Below are 15,024 nucleotides of genomic sequence, written 5' to 3' on the forward strand. Positions count from 1 at the left end.
AGATGCCAGCCCATCTATTGTGAATTTGGGATAGCATTTGATCAGTTGAGGTTCCATTGGAGCAAGTCCTAGGTGAAAATCAAGGGGCAATTTGCCCGAATACTTTGCTGATTATTGAAACAGCAAGGGGCTTTTGAATCAGCCAAGGAGATCGTGAAATCTCGGCTTGTAATTTATCCATTAGCAATTGAAATTAAAGAAATACCGAAAGGGGCGCCAGTTTTGGGGTCAACAGGGTGTCCACTGTCCAAGTTTATGAAGGTAAAGTGAGCATTTCAGTTTATGTTCATTTTCTGATTGCTGTAATTAAGTGCTTAATCAGGTTAAACCACCCTATCCGAAAAGAAAGGCTGGTTTCAAAGGAAAAGGCAAGAAGATAGATGATAGCAAAGAAGAGAAGAAAGAAGGTCAACCCAAGAAGAGCAGTGTCAAAATTGAAGAGGTGAATGTAGTCACTCATGACAATGAGGACAGTGGGAATGATGTACTTTTAGTCTCTTCACACTTTGGTGCGTATGCTTTACTTGCAGATATAGATGATCACATGCATACCTAGATTCTCGATTCAGGTGCTTCCTTCCATATCACCCCTCATCGAGAGTGATTCTCTACCTATACAGGGGGTCGACATGGTGTTATCCATCTTGGGGACAACTATGCATGTGGCATTGCAGGTATTGGCAGTGTGCAGTTACAGTTTGAGCATGGTTCTGTCTTCACACTTCAGCATGTACAGTATATACCTCGGCTCAAGAAGAGCTTGATTAGCACAAGGCAGCTAGATGATAATGGTTTTCATACCACCTTTGGTGATGGAAAATGGAAGATCTGTAAGGGATCTGGAGCGATTACTTGAGGTTGTAAAAGTGATATTTTGTATCCTCTCCATGTATCTAGTGTCAGTGATCATGTTATTGCCGTGACTAAGCAGCCAAGAGTTTCTTTGTGGCATGGCCGGTTGGGACACATGAGTCAAACAGGAATGAAAGTGCTTTCTCATTTGGGTTACTTGCCTTGTTTTCGTTATGCTGATTTTGAGCATTGTGATCATTGTATTTATGATAAACATACACAGACGTCTCACAAAAAGTCTCTTTCTTTGAAATCTTCTCCTCTAGAGTAAGTACATTCAGATGTATGTCAGATGCCAGGATTATGTTTAGGGAAAAAGAAATATTTTGTCACCTTTGTCGACAACGCTACACGAAATGTATGAGTTTATCTTATTCATAGCAAGGATGAATTGCTTGACAAGTTCAAAAAATTATTGGCATTGGTTGAAAATCAAACTGATAAGACACTCAAGTATCTTCGCTCTGATAATGGTGGGGAATATGTGTCCAAGGCCTTTCAGGCATTTTGTGACACCAAAGGGATAAAGAGGGAGCTCACGGCTCCTCATCATCCACCCCAAAATGAAGTTGCAGAGCGTATGAATTGAACCATACAGGATAAGGTCTGTACGATGCTGTCTCATATTGCATTACCCCATGGTTTTTGGACACAGGCTATTATAACACTCGTTCACTTAATTAATTGGTCACCGAACAAGTCTTTGAGAGGGGGAGTTCCCCAAGAAGTGTGGTCGGGCAAGCCACCTTTATATGCTCACCTGAAAGTGTTTGGTTGCGAGGCTTTTGTGCACATTCGTAAAGAAAAACGCAACAAAATTGAGCCAAAGTCCTGTAAATGCATTTTCCTAAGATATGGTAACGGGGGTGAAATGGGGTATAGACTGTGGGATCCCGAGAAAAGGAAAGTAGTATGCAGCAATAATGTTATTTTCCAGGAAGATCACATATATAAACAGCCTGAAAAGACTGAGGAAGTCCGTAGGGTTGAATTCCGATAAGAAATACCTTTTGGACAGCAAAATGTGCCCGTTGTATATCTACTATAAATGAACTTGTAAATGCAGAAAATAGTGCTGGAAATAATCAGCCAACTATTGCCCATGATAATGAGCCACTACATGTGCAGGAACAGCCAGGACAGCAAGCTGTTAATGCTAATTTGCAGGCTGAAATGCCAGGACAGCAAGCTGAAAATGCTCAACCACCAACAAACAATGATCATTGGGTTAGCAAATCGTCTAGGGTTACTAGACAACCTGATAGATTCATTCCTGGTGCAAATAATATGGCTGATTATGTCATGTTGATAGACTGTGGTGAACTGTCTTGCTTCAACGAAGCAATGGACAAATAGGACAGCAAGAAATTGTATAAAGCCATACTGTCAGAGATGGAATCTCTTGAAAAAAAATGGCACTTGAGACCTGGTATAGTTGCCTAAAGGGCCAAAAACCCTTCCATGCAAATGGATTTACAAGATGGTCACTTTTGGTTCCTCACCAAAGTACAAAGCAAGATTGGTTGCGAAGGGATACAAGCAAGAGGATGGAATTGACTTTGATGAGATTTTCTCTCCTAAAGTCAAGATGACTATATTGAGAATCATTTTGGGCTTGGTTATAGCTAAAGATATGGAGCTCATACACATGGATATAAAGACTACGTTTTTACATGGTGATCTGCATGAAGACATATATATGCAGCAGCTTGAAGGGTTTGTGGAAAAAGGGAAAGAGAAGAGGATATGTAAACTCAAAAGAAGTTTGTATGGGCTGAAACGAGCACCAAGAGAATGAAATGGGGTATAGACTGTGGGATCCCGAGAAAAGGAAAGTAGTATGCAGCAATAATGTTATTTTCCAGGAAGATCACATATATAAACAGCCTGAAAAGACTGAGGAAGTCCGTAGGGTTGAATTCCGATAAGAAATACCTTTTGGACAGCAAAATGTGCCCGTTGTATATCTACTATAAATGAACTTGTAAATGCAGAAAATAGTGCTGGAAATAATCAGCCAACTATTGCCCATGATAATGAGCCACTACATGTGCAGGAACAGCCAGGACAGCAAGCTGTTAATGCTAATTTGCAGGCTGAAATGCCAGGACAGCAAGCTGAAAATGCTCAACCACCAACAAACAATGATCATTGGGTTAGCAAATCGTCTAGGGTTACTAGACAACCTAATAGATTCATTCCTGGTGCAAATAATATGGCTGATTATGTCATGTTGATAGACTGTGGTGAACTGTCTTGCTTCAACGAAGCAATGGACAAATAGGACAGCAAGAAATTGTATAAAGCCATACTGTCAGAGATGGAATCTCTTGAAAAAAAATGGCACTTGAGACCTGGTATAGTTGCCTAAAGGGCCAAAAACCCTTCCATGCAAATGGATTTACAAGATGGTCACTTTTGGTTCCTCACCAAAGTACAAAGCAAGATTGGTTGCGAAGGGATACAAGCAAGAGGATGGAATTGACTTTGATGAGATTTTCTCTCCTAAAGTCAAGATGACTATATTGAGAATCATTTTGGGCTTGGTTATAGCTAAAGATATGGAGCTCATACACATGGATATAAAGACTACGTTTTTACATGGTGATCTGCATGAAGACATATATATGCAGCAGCTTGAAGGGTTTGTGGAAAAAGGGAAAGAGAAGAGGATATGTAAACTCAAAAGAAGTTTGTATGGGCTGAAACGAGCACCAAGAGAATGGTATCATAAGTTTGGTACATTTATGCAATCTCAAGGTTTCCATAGAAGTCAAGTGGATCACTGCTTGTACACTAAGAAGGCAGCAGATGGGAGCCTGATTATCTTGGTTTTGTATGTTGATGACATGCTGATTGCTAACAGGGATACTCATGCACTGGATTCATTGAAGCAAAATCTTCAAGGCAGCTTTGACATGAAGGATCTTGGTGATGCAAATCACATTCTTGGCATGCGAATACTCAGAGATAGATCAAAAGGCTTACTCTATCTATCTCAGCAAGAGTATATCTCCAAGGTTTTGTATCGTTTCAATATGAAGGGAAGGGGGGCAAACAATTGGGATTCCATTACCTCCATATGTGAAATTCAGTGCAGAGGACAGTCCTACATCTGATAATGAGAAGGCTAAAATGGCCAAGTTACCATATGCTTCAGCTGTTGGCAGTTTGATGTATGCTATGGTTACAACACGTCCTGACATTGCATTTGCAATGGGAGTGGTTAGCAGATACATGGCAAACCCTAGCAAGAAGCATTGGGATGCAGTGAAAGGTATTATGAGATACCTCAAAGGCACAAAGGAGTTGTGCATCTGCTTTGAAAAGCAAAAGGTATCTGTTGTTGGCTTTACGGATGCAGACTATGCTCATCATGCGAATTACAGAAAGTCCACTTTTGAATATATGTTTACTTTCACAAGAGAAGCAGTCTCTTGAATCTCCGGGCTACAAAAATGTGTTGCATTGTCTACTATAGAGGCAGAGTATGTGACTGCCACTGAGGCATGCAAGGAGGCTTTATGGCTTTCACGTTTAGTGGGAGAGCTTGGCATCACAGAGTTACCTATTCTTCATTGTAATAGTCAAAGTGCTATCATGCTAGCACGGAATCTTGTCTTTTATGCAAAGACAAAGCACATATAAGTGAAGTACCACTTCATTAGAGATGTACTTGACAACAAGAGCATTGAGCTTGTCAAAGTGCACACTGATAATAATCCTGCAGACCTTCTCACGAAGGGTCTTCCAGCAGAGCGATTTGCTCATTGCCGACAAATGATGGGAGTTGGATAGATATATGTATTTCAGCTTTGTACATACCTAGACTTAGCTGATTCTTTTCTCCTTTTAAGACACATTGCCTTTAGGTGGGAGGTTGTTGGGAATAAAGGCCCTCATGCCTTTAAATGTGCTGGAGTGTGAATACACCCTTAGCACTTATACTTACACATATATATCTATCTAAAAACCTAAAATACATACTCGTCATTGTACCTAAAATCGTGTACACACTCTGCTTTGCTCTCTCCCACTCTCTCTGTCTCTTCGCGCCTAAGGAACTCCTCATGTCTCGATCTTCGTGTCTAACCCGTCACTACATTCATTACTCCACTTGAGGACTCTGATGTGTTGCTTGGTATACCATGGTGTCACCGTATACATGCAGTAATTGATTCACATGCAAAAGCAATCACTATTGAACATAAGAGAAAGACACTAACACTTGATGTAAAGTTGAAAGGGGAATCTATCCCTATTGCATCTGCAACTATCATTTCTCAAGTAATAAAAAATCATTCAGCGTATTTGGTTTTTACTAAGGATAAGTATGATAGTGAGAATATTGAAAATATCTCTAAGTTAGAGAAAGATTGCTTGTCATTTCTGAAAATGTATGATGATTGCTTCTATCAATCACTTCCAAAGCAGCTACCACCTAAAAAACCTGAAGATCATGGCATAGATCTTATCCCTATAAGTAGCTCACCTAATAAGCCACCCTACAGAGTTAGTACAACCCAACAAAAGGAGATTATGAGTCAAGTGGGTGAGCTATTAGAAAAAGGGTTGATTCAACCTAGCACATCTCCTTTTTATTCTCCAGTGCTTTTGGTGTAGAAAAAGGAGGACTCATAACATATGTGCATTGACTATCATGCTAAACAAAATCATGATAAAGAATCAATCAAAGATTATGTTATAGATAGATTGCAAATGGCAACCATATTCTGCCATATACATTTGAAAAGTGAGTATCATCAAATACGCATTAGACTGGAGGATGTGCCTAAAATAACTTTCAAGTCATCTTTTGGATCATATGAGTTTTTTGTCGTACCTTTTTGGCTTACAAATACTCCTGTCACTTTCAATCAGATAATGGATCTCATCTTCAGGCCACATAGGACATTTGTGAACACTTTCTTTGATGACACGATTGTCTATTTAAAGAATGAGGCAAAGCATAGAAGACATTCGAGCGTTGTGTTCAATAAGTTGTGTAAGCATAGGCTGATTATTAATGATAAGAAAAGTGAATTCTTTTTATATAAAATCCACTTCTTGGGGCACATTGTATTGGCTGATGGTATTCACATGGACCTTGCTAAGGTTGAGGCAATACATTCATAGCCACCTTTGGAAAATGTGCATGAGATCCACAGCTTCTTGGATTTATATTCTTACTACGAAAAGTATGTACGCAGGTTTACTAAAATTACATCTCCATTGATGCTTTGCAGCAGAAGAATAATGCATCCAATGGGTTTTTAGCAAGAGTTCTGGACTGTTTCTCAGTTTTATCTGAAGTTTATGCTGGCTGGAAATTTTCAGCAAGTTTGGAACATATGGCATGGTTAGACAACAGTAGCCAATGTTGTGATTGTGATGCCTTACGAAAATTTCAATGCGATATACTTTTCCTTTGGCACAATGCAGTGCAATCAGGGACGATCTCTCATGAGGACGTGAAATTTTGAGATACTTAAATCTTGTTGATAACATTTAATTAAGCTACTAATCAGTTGTGCAAGGTTATTTAGCACATGTGATGCACATGGCAATTATTTCATGGTAACAAGCCAAGGACCTAAAGGATGCATTGGATATCCAAGGCAAAAGTTGTGATAAGTTATGTCAGCTAGGCTTTGGTGTCAGTTTTGACCCTAAGATAATTGTTTGGCCAATAAGTGTCAATGTGATACTAAAAACCAGCATTAATTGGTTGATTAATGCCACTCTAAGGGTCAACAAAGGTTGTGGCCCACTCCAAGTTGCAAATGGCCTAGCCAATTCAATTATGGATGGGCACATTTAATTTTGGGCAAGGTTAGAAGGACTGAAGTTAATTTATAGAATTATTCAATTCTGAAAATTAATTTAATGGCTTAATAATGCTGAAAATTGGGTTTAGAAGGCTGCCACTTGGCAAAAATACCCACACAAATTGAGAAACATCTTTTGGGCTGTTGGAGGCATTCAAATCAGTTTTTCAACTTTGTGTGTGTATGTGTGTGTGTGTGTGTGTGTGTGTGTGTGTGTGTGTGTGTGAGAGAGAAGGTGCTACAGATCAGAATTCAGACTAGTTTTCAGTCATTTGCTGCAGGAGACATCAACCGGAGGCCCTAGGGGATCAAGCGCCAGCAAGAGAAGGACCATCAGGATCAGGTGACAGCATCTTGAGGATGGCGACAGTAGTTTTGGGCCTCTCTACCAGTAGGTGGCAACTCAAGGGAAAACTTGACAGGCTGCATGCAAAATTCAGCCATTTCCCACAAGAAATCTCTGAATTTTCTCTCTCTAGCATTCTCTCACTTATTCCAACCCATTCTCAAGAAATCTCGGCTTATCTCAGCCATTTGGAGCAAATCTCAGCCAGATTTGGTAATTGACAACAGAAAGGATTATGCTGTAAACCCTAAATTTTTGCAGAAATTCAGGTTTAGCAACCACCTCGGGACCTGTGCCATCAATAGAAGGCATCATACATTGAATTCAACACCTGAAATTTGTGGAATTATCAGGGAACTTGGATGCCAACCTGTCCTTTGTGAATTTGGGGTAACATTTGGTCTGTTGGGGTTCTCTTAGAGCAAAAGTCCTAGGTAAAATTCAAGGGGCAATTTGCCCAATCTGTTTGCTAATTGCATCTACAGCAAGGGGCTTTTGGATTAGCCAAGGAGATTGTGGAATCTCAACTTGTACCCAATCCATTAGTCAATACAATTAAAGAAATACTGAGAGGGGCGTCAATTTTGGGGCCAACAAGGTGTCTACTATCCAAGATTATTAAGGTAAAGTGTGCATTTCCATTTGTGCTCATTTTTTGACTAATGTAATTAAGTGCTTGATAAAGAATTACCACCCTATCCGCGAAGGAAGGCTGGTTACAGCCAGGTATGCAACTAGAATGTTTGATCAGTTGGGAGGGCATACAAGGCAAATGACAAATGGAAAGGCAGCAACAACATTACCCCTGGGCCACTATTTTTGCAAGCTAGGGGCTACATTGATAGTTGTGGAGGCCCTTAATCAGTACCATTTCTACATAGCTTATGGGATTTACCCAGACACACACATGCACAACTAGCCCTCGAGTCCTCTCGACACCTAGCTGGAGAGGGAGACACCTCATGTTGGTATGTGCAGATGTCCACCTCGTTTGCTACATGGTTTCAACATGGATAGATTGCCCCCCTTTCAGTACCCTTGATGCACCCTCCGTTCCTCTATGTCACTCAGAGATCAGCAAAGTCATCAAAATAGACCTCACTCACTTAGATGTCAAGAGGACATGGATAGCACCAGTACAAGAACTAGGAATGAAGATGGCTTTCTATCAAAAGTATCTTCTTCATACTGCAGAGGATGGCTTTTTAGTCCACCCAGGATATATGGACAGCCACCTATCCCATAGTCAAATGTGCTATCGGCCAGCTGCACACCTCCTCACACAGGTTAGAGATTGGAACTGGCAAATATCCCAAAGAAGGACATGTCAGATGTCAACTAGAGCTAGAGACTGAGGAGCACTATATTTGCCACTGCCCAGCCAATTTCATTGTCTATTCATAGATGGGTTTGGACCACTATCAAGGACCATGGATTGTACTGACCAGCAATGTTTGGGCCTTTTTCTCCTAGAGATAAGGCAGTTTAGAGACATGCTACTCAGGGGCAGAGCATTAGCTGCCATACGCCTACCCAAAGGCAGCTTACAGATTTCTTTACAAGTGTCCAAAGGATCCCAGAGCAGTCCCAGTCCCACTCTGCACCTGGTGGGGGCATTGAGGAGACTTTGATACAACCACAGTCACAGCTCATACCTACATGAGGGGTTGTGATAGACTGAGTGGTCCAGCTTGGCCAATCCAGGCATCCCAGACCTCAACATAGTATGAAACCTGCCCAGCCTACACGTAGGACAGTTCCTGTTTTCAATCAATCATTTCTCACATGCAAATTGAAAGAATGTCAATGTGCATGTGTGAAACCAACTGTGCATACTCCCGGCATTCACTTGCTCAATAGCCATCAGCTCAGTGTTAACTTGCATATGGGAAGGGGGTGATTTGTGTTGTGATTGGTACAGTTACAATCCATGGTAGGTGTGCTTGGACATTGTTGAAGTAATCTCTTTGCAGTAATCAGGGAATACTGTGGCTTAATGGCTAGGTCTCTTTACAATGGTTGCCTGCATGTTCAGCAGTCCATTGCATGTCAAGTTACCAAAATCATTGTAGTCTTCACACAATACCAACATAACTTTAGATTACCAAGTTCTAGGCACTTCTGGAACAACTCTAACAATACAAAATCATGACAAAAGCAAAACAACCAAAAAACTAGCAGAAAGAGAACAGCATAGCAGTTTTCCCAACAGCTTACCTAATGTTCATGCCAAGAGCTAGATAGCTCTTTCCATATGCTCGAACACAAAGCACTTCTTCACCAACTTCCCCACTATCAACCATTCCACTTTCCTGAAATCAGTACCACAAGTTCTTATCATCAGTCATTCAAGCTGCATGAAGATGATCAGAACACCTACAAGCTAACAGCCAAAGGAAAGAAAGCAACTTGTCTTTTTATAAATTTTCCAGGCAGGTATTTGATAACTACAATGAGGGCAAATTCCATTCTTTGGGAGCACATACTTCAATGAGGGTTTTCTCTGATTTGTTCCCCTCACTTTTGACAGTTCGCAAGACCACATCGGTATCCACTCTGTAAAGTTGACTGTTACTTTTCAGGCAACGTTCTACCTCACGAAGCCGAGTATGTATGTTGCACTGTATGGCACTCAATAGAAGCCTTTCAACATCAACAGAATCTAGATGAATTTGAAATTGGGCATCAAGATTGCTAACTGGGTCAATTACAGAAGGAACATGAGAGCAAGCTACATTATGATCTGCCCCTTGTTCTATTCTCAGAGCTGGCAAAGATGCCAAATCGTTTCCTTTGCATAGATCCAACCAGTAAGTGATCTTTAAAGCTGGTGAGCTGGATGGTTTTCCACTGCCAATATCTGTCTCTCCATCAAGAGCAATGCCCTGCACCTGACCTGTACTCTGGCCTAAGCTGCTGCTGGACCCTTCTTGAATGATCTCAAACCTGATTGCATCCCTCCATCGCCCTTGTCTCAAGGATCGGACTTGTCTAATAATCGTATCCATGACCCATGCTGTGCAAAACTCATGTAAGACTGAGAATAGAATCTGAAATGGATCTTCTAAAGCAGCCATCCGACGCTCCAGATCATCACGAAGGGCCAACTCCTGTGAACCAGTAAGCTTCAACCTGCCACTACCTTCACCCACAAGGATTTCCAAGTGCAGAACTCTCCACAAGGATGGATTACCTCTGTACCCAAGTGTAAGATGGGCCTCAAACTCCTCATTCACACGCAAGGTGACTCTCCCATTGGCAATGTGGACTGCGGACATCTCCCTTGGAAGGGGGATGTCAAGCAGACGTGAACGCAACAATGTATCCAATTTTTGCAGTGTAGATTCTTTCTCATCACCAACCAGCATTGGTTGCATTCCAAGATCCTCAATACATTTGGGTAGACGCCTGTAACTACCTGTGAGCAGTACTTCCACAGCTGAAGGAATGTCATACATGGGAGCACGGGCTTGCTGCAATCCCTCATGAAGGAAAAAAAGTGAATCTGCTGCCTGGATGAAGCTTGTGTCATGATTAGAGAGTGTTCCCACAAGCTGCTGACAGCATTCCACCAATGGCATCTGAGACACACAAGAATAGAAATTAATGTAACTCTTCCATTCATAGGAGAGAGCGAGCTGTTAAAAAGTACAATATCCTGCTGCTGAAGTAAAAGAAGATGATGTTAAAGGCATCGCTTCTTTTTGAACAAATATAGAGACCTTCCTATAAAACTATGCCATTGTAGTAAGTATAAGTGTTTACAATAGATGATAAATGATAAAGCAAATATTAAGAACCTCTAGAACTTGCTTCATTATGGTAACAGTAATTTGCTTGGGTAAGCCAATGGAGAATTGTCTGCGATTTTTTTTAGTTTGGTGGGTGGGTTTTTTTTTTTTTTTTTTTTTTTTGGGGGAAAGGCCCATGAACAAGTTTCCAAAACCAAGCATGTACAAAATGTATCTATAAGGAATCTTGTACTATCCACACAAAAAACAAAAACAAAAACAAAAAGGGGGACACATCTCCAAACTGTTAGCCTGCCTATTTTAGTCATGTCAGTTTGTCATCTCCTGGTTGTGAGCTCCTATTAGAGTCTAACAGAGACATAGGAGATCTAGCAGGCTTAGGTGCATTTCCTTCAGTTGGTGGCTTCTTGTGTGCAGTTCTAGGTCAAATCAATCTCCTTTTTCTTTCCATTTGTATCAACATTCTTCCTTATTCAGTGCAGATTTCATTTTTCTTTTCTTATAGTTGCTCTCTGTTCCTTTGTCTTTGTGTTTCCGTTCCTTTCCATTATGCACTATCACATGGTATCAAAGCATGGTTGTTGAGATATTAGCAATCACACCTAATGTAGCCTCTTTGTATGAGGCAGTTTGGGATGAAGACATGCAGGCTGCAGGAATAGCATATGCGCAAAAAGGGAAACCTGTACCCGTCCAACAACTATAAAGCATTGTACTTGACTACCACTTTTGATAGATAAATGAATACATGATGATGCTTTTCTTTATCAGTTAGTGTCAATCTTGTACTTGTCAATCCTACACAAGATTGTGTTTATGAGTCCAAGCTTCCATCTTGAAACCTAATTCACTTGTGTAAGAGTAGTGGTCTTCAACCAATGTCATCATGAGTTTAGTCTATGCTTACAAGCCGCCATAGTCATGCTCTAGATCCCGCGTATTTTAACATGGTATCAGAGCTCAGCTGAGCATGGCCCAACTCTCCTTTCACTCCTCTCAACTCCTTTCCATCTCTGCTCAGCTCAGTTTGAGTATTGGACCCTATCTCCAACTTCATTTGCATCCCTACCTTCAATGAAGCTTCCATGGCAGCCATAGCCAGCAGCACCCTGTCAGCTTGAAGCTTTCATATCTCTCTCCACAAGCCAAATGTCTCTGAGCTTCCTTCTAGAGAAGTGATTCTCTACTTCCAAAGCTCCTCCCTGGCACCTCAATCATTGAGATTGGGCAACTATAGCTTCAGCATTGCCTCTTTTCAGAGTCGCTGCCATATCTGTGTCTATGGACAGCACCTGCCTACCTCTGTTGGAGTAGCCATATCTCATCAACCAAGCCATCTCTCTTCGAGCTTTCTTCTCAGAGTTGTTCTTCAGGTCAAGGCACAACTTTTTGCCACAAAAATCAAGGAGATCAATGCACACCATGCCCGGCATTTGCATTTTCCCAAATCTGGGCGCAGTTTTGATAGCGACCACTTTGAAAGCTTAGATCTCTCAACTCGGGCAAAACGAGTACAAACCCTCTTAGGGGGAGTTAGGCCCATTAGTGAGGGTCCTCCATCTTAAAGGGTTTGAGCAAATTCGACCTAAGGAGTTGATGGGAACTCATTTACTAGTCGCTGGTCCTTGTTTTGACAGGACAACCATAGCCACTTACCTTCAAGCTCACTTTTCCTTCATTTTCTCTCTCTTGCCACTTAAACCAAGCCAAGGCCACTCTAATCTAAAGTTTTCAGCAAGTATTCAACCATCAAATCAACAAGGAGGGGAAGGTATGAAGAGTTTTTGAAGATCATCAAGTCAAACTCAAGCAACAAACATCAAATTTCAAACTAGTATCTTTTGATACTTCACTGCCATTACTTGTGTCTTTTGACACATACAAAGATCAACTCATTGCTGGTTATTCTCAGTCATTTGAAGCTGATTTCCATCATGGGAATGACCAAAATCAAGTCTTTTATGAAGATGCTTCTCATGAAGAGTAACATTACTCTTGTTGCTCAATTCAACTACATGGAAGACATGTTTATTCCGCTTGCAAAGATGGATGGATTTACTTGTTTTGAAGAGCAATCGATGAATTTATTTGAAGATTTTGAAGACATTTCTGCTGCCTCAAAGACAATGATACCTTTGCTTAAGGGGAACATGGACATAAAGACTGATGCAACTATTGCAAGCAAAGTCAATGAAAAAGCAGATCAAGAGAACCAAATGAATAAGAATAAGAAGAAGAAGCAGAAAAATCATGAAGCCTTTGAAGTGGCAAACAAAGTGAAGTACAAGTACAGGAAGTTAGACAAGAAGAACTGCAATGAATCGAAGATCTATGTCAAAAGAAATGCTAAAACTGCAAGGGCCTCACGGTCCTTGATCCTATTTTTTTATTGGCTTTTTTAGCCCTGTAATGTCTAGCCCAAATGTCTTTATCATAAGCTTGTAAAACTCTTCATGTAGCCTTGTACTACAGCCTCTGTAAGGCCCCTGCTACAACCTCTGGATGTCCATCATGTTTGTGGTACACACACTTGACCTTTTCTGCGACAGCCTCTGGTGTTTTGCCATGTTTATGGTGTGCCCACATTTTGCAAGTGTTACTTTCACTAAAGCCTACTTTCTGGTTGTGATTGAGAAGGGGTGTTGAGATATTAGCAATCACACCTAATGTAGCCTCTTTGTATGAGGCAATTTGAAATGAAGACATGCAGGCTGCAAGAATCCCATATGCACAGAAAGGGAAAACCGTACCCATCCAACAACTATAAAGCATTGTACTTGACTACTACTTTTGATAGATGAATGAATACATGATGATGCTTTTCTTTATCAGTTAGTGTCAGTCTTGTACTTGTCAGTCCTACACAAGATTGTGTTTATGAGTTCAAGCTTCCATCTTGGAACCTAATTCACTTGTGTAACAGTTGTGGTCTTCAATCAATGTCATCATGAGTTTAGTCTATGCTTACAAGCCGCCATAGCCATGCTCTAGATCCCGCGTAATTTCACAATGGTATCATTGTCTGAGAGACACAAAGGTTCTGATTCTTGCAAAGGAGACCATCCACATCCAAAACACGGGTATCCATCCTTGTGTTTGCTGCAAATGCCAACTTCTATGTGTGGACAACATCATTTGATAGCTAGGTGTCAACATCTAACGGATCGCAACATTATCAAGAGGCTAGGCGACATCATCCAAGTGTAGGCGACTCCTTTCAAGCATCCATCAACACATCTTGTGGTATGCCATAATAAAGTCACATTGAACTTTTTTCTAACGTATGTATACATAGTGTTTGGAAATGATTTTTACATCATTTCAAGTGTTTTGACAAATTTTAGTGATGGCAACTTTTTGGTCAAAATTTTTCCAACTTAGGCATAAGACATGTTTTAGAAGCTGATTTGTGATCAAACGAAGCAGAATTGGTCAAAGTTCCTCTCACGGAGTTTGAAGAGGAGATTGAGGAGAATATTTTGTTGTCTCATGGGCTCGGCCCAATTATTCACCATTTTGGAGATATGAGCCTTCGAAAATGAAAAATAAAAATTTTTCAACACTTTTTTTTTAATGTATCATGTTTTTTGTGCTTTCTTTTTGTTTTTGGCAAGTTTGCGTACAAGTGATGATTTGGGAGGATTGCGTAAATTTTGACATGCGCTTTTCTTGGAAAACGCGCCATTCTTGGAATAGCCTATTCTAGACGCATTAAGCCGTTTTGGCACAAAAGTTGAATGAACAAATATCTTTATCATCTCCTTCTTTCAAAATTCGTGAGACTATGAATGTAATTGAGTTTGCAATCGAGATTGTGAGTGAGAGTGAGATTGCAATTTGAAATCAGCTCAGTCCAAGGATTCAAGAACCGTATTGGAGTGCAATTTCTAATTATGCTATCTACTACTTCTAATTTTTCTTCAAACTATAATACAGATTTCTCTTTCTATCTTTTTACTTGCGTCTCTCTATCGAAAATTGTAATGATTTTTATCAAATTGTGACTAGTCGTGCTATAAGTGGCATCAAAGCAGTTTTGATTCGTGAAAATGGAAAGCTTGGAGCAAAATGTCAAGGAGCAAGAAGAACTCATTCAACATCTTCTTGCTGACTTGAGAAAAGAATAAGCCGGTAAATAAGCTGCAAAGACACCATAGATCGTTGTGGATCTAGGAGGTGAAGTAAATACAACTAGCATTGGCGGATCAACTGGAGAGCCGCCTCAACATCAAACAGCAAGCGAAGA

At 40.5% G+C, this 15,024-nt stretch overlaps 1 protein-coding gene across 1 annotated transcript in view; it reads right to left on the reverse strand.

Moving 5' to 3' along the window:
• SWP (RNA polymerase II transcription mediator) overlaps window positions 1–15,024 on the reverse strand; it is a 69,332-nt gene that overhangs the window by 22,944 nt on the left and 31,364 nt on the right. The window contains exons 2-3 of the mRNA XM_087682036.1: window positions 9,513–10,607; window positions 9,244–9,338 (exon numbers count right to left, since the gene is read on the reverse strand). Coding sequence (XP_087538162.1) covers window positions 9,244–9,338; window positions 9,513–10,607 — 1,190 coding nt within the window. The remainder of the gene's footprint in view (window positions 1–9,243; window positions 9,339–9,512; window positions 10,608–15,024) is intronic.

The sequence above is a fragment of the Lygodium microphyllum genome, chromosome 7 (assembly GCF_053477565.2).
Source record: "Lygodium microphyllum isolate KBCC chromosome 7, Lygodium_microphyllum_v1.1.10, whole genome shotgun sequence".
Lineage (NCBI taxonomy): Eukaryota > Viridiplantae > Streptophyta > Polypodiopsida > Schizaeales > Lygodiaceae > Lygodium > Lygodium microphyllum.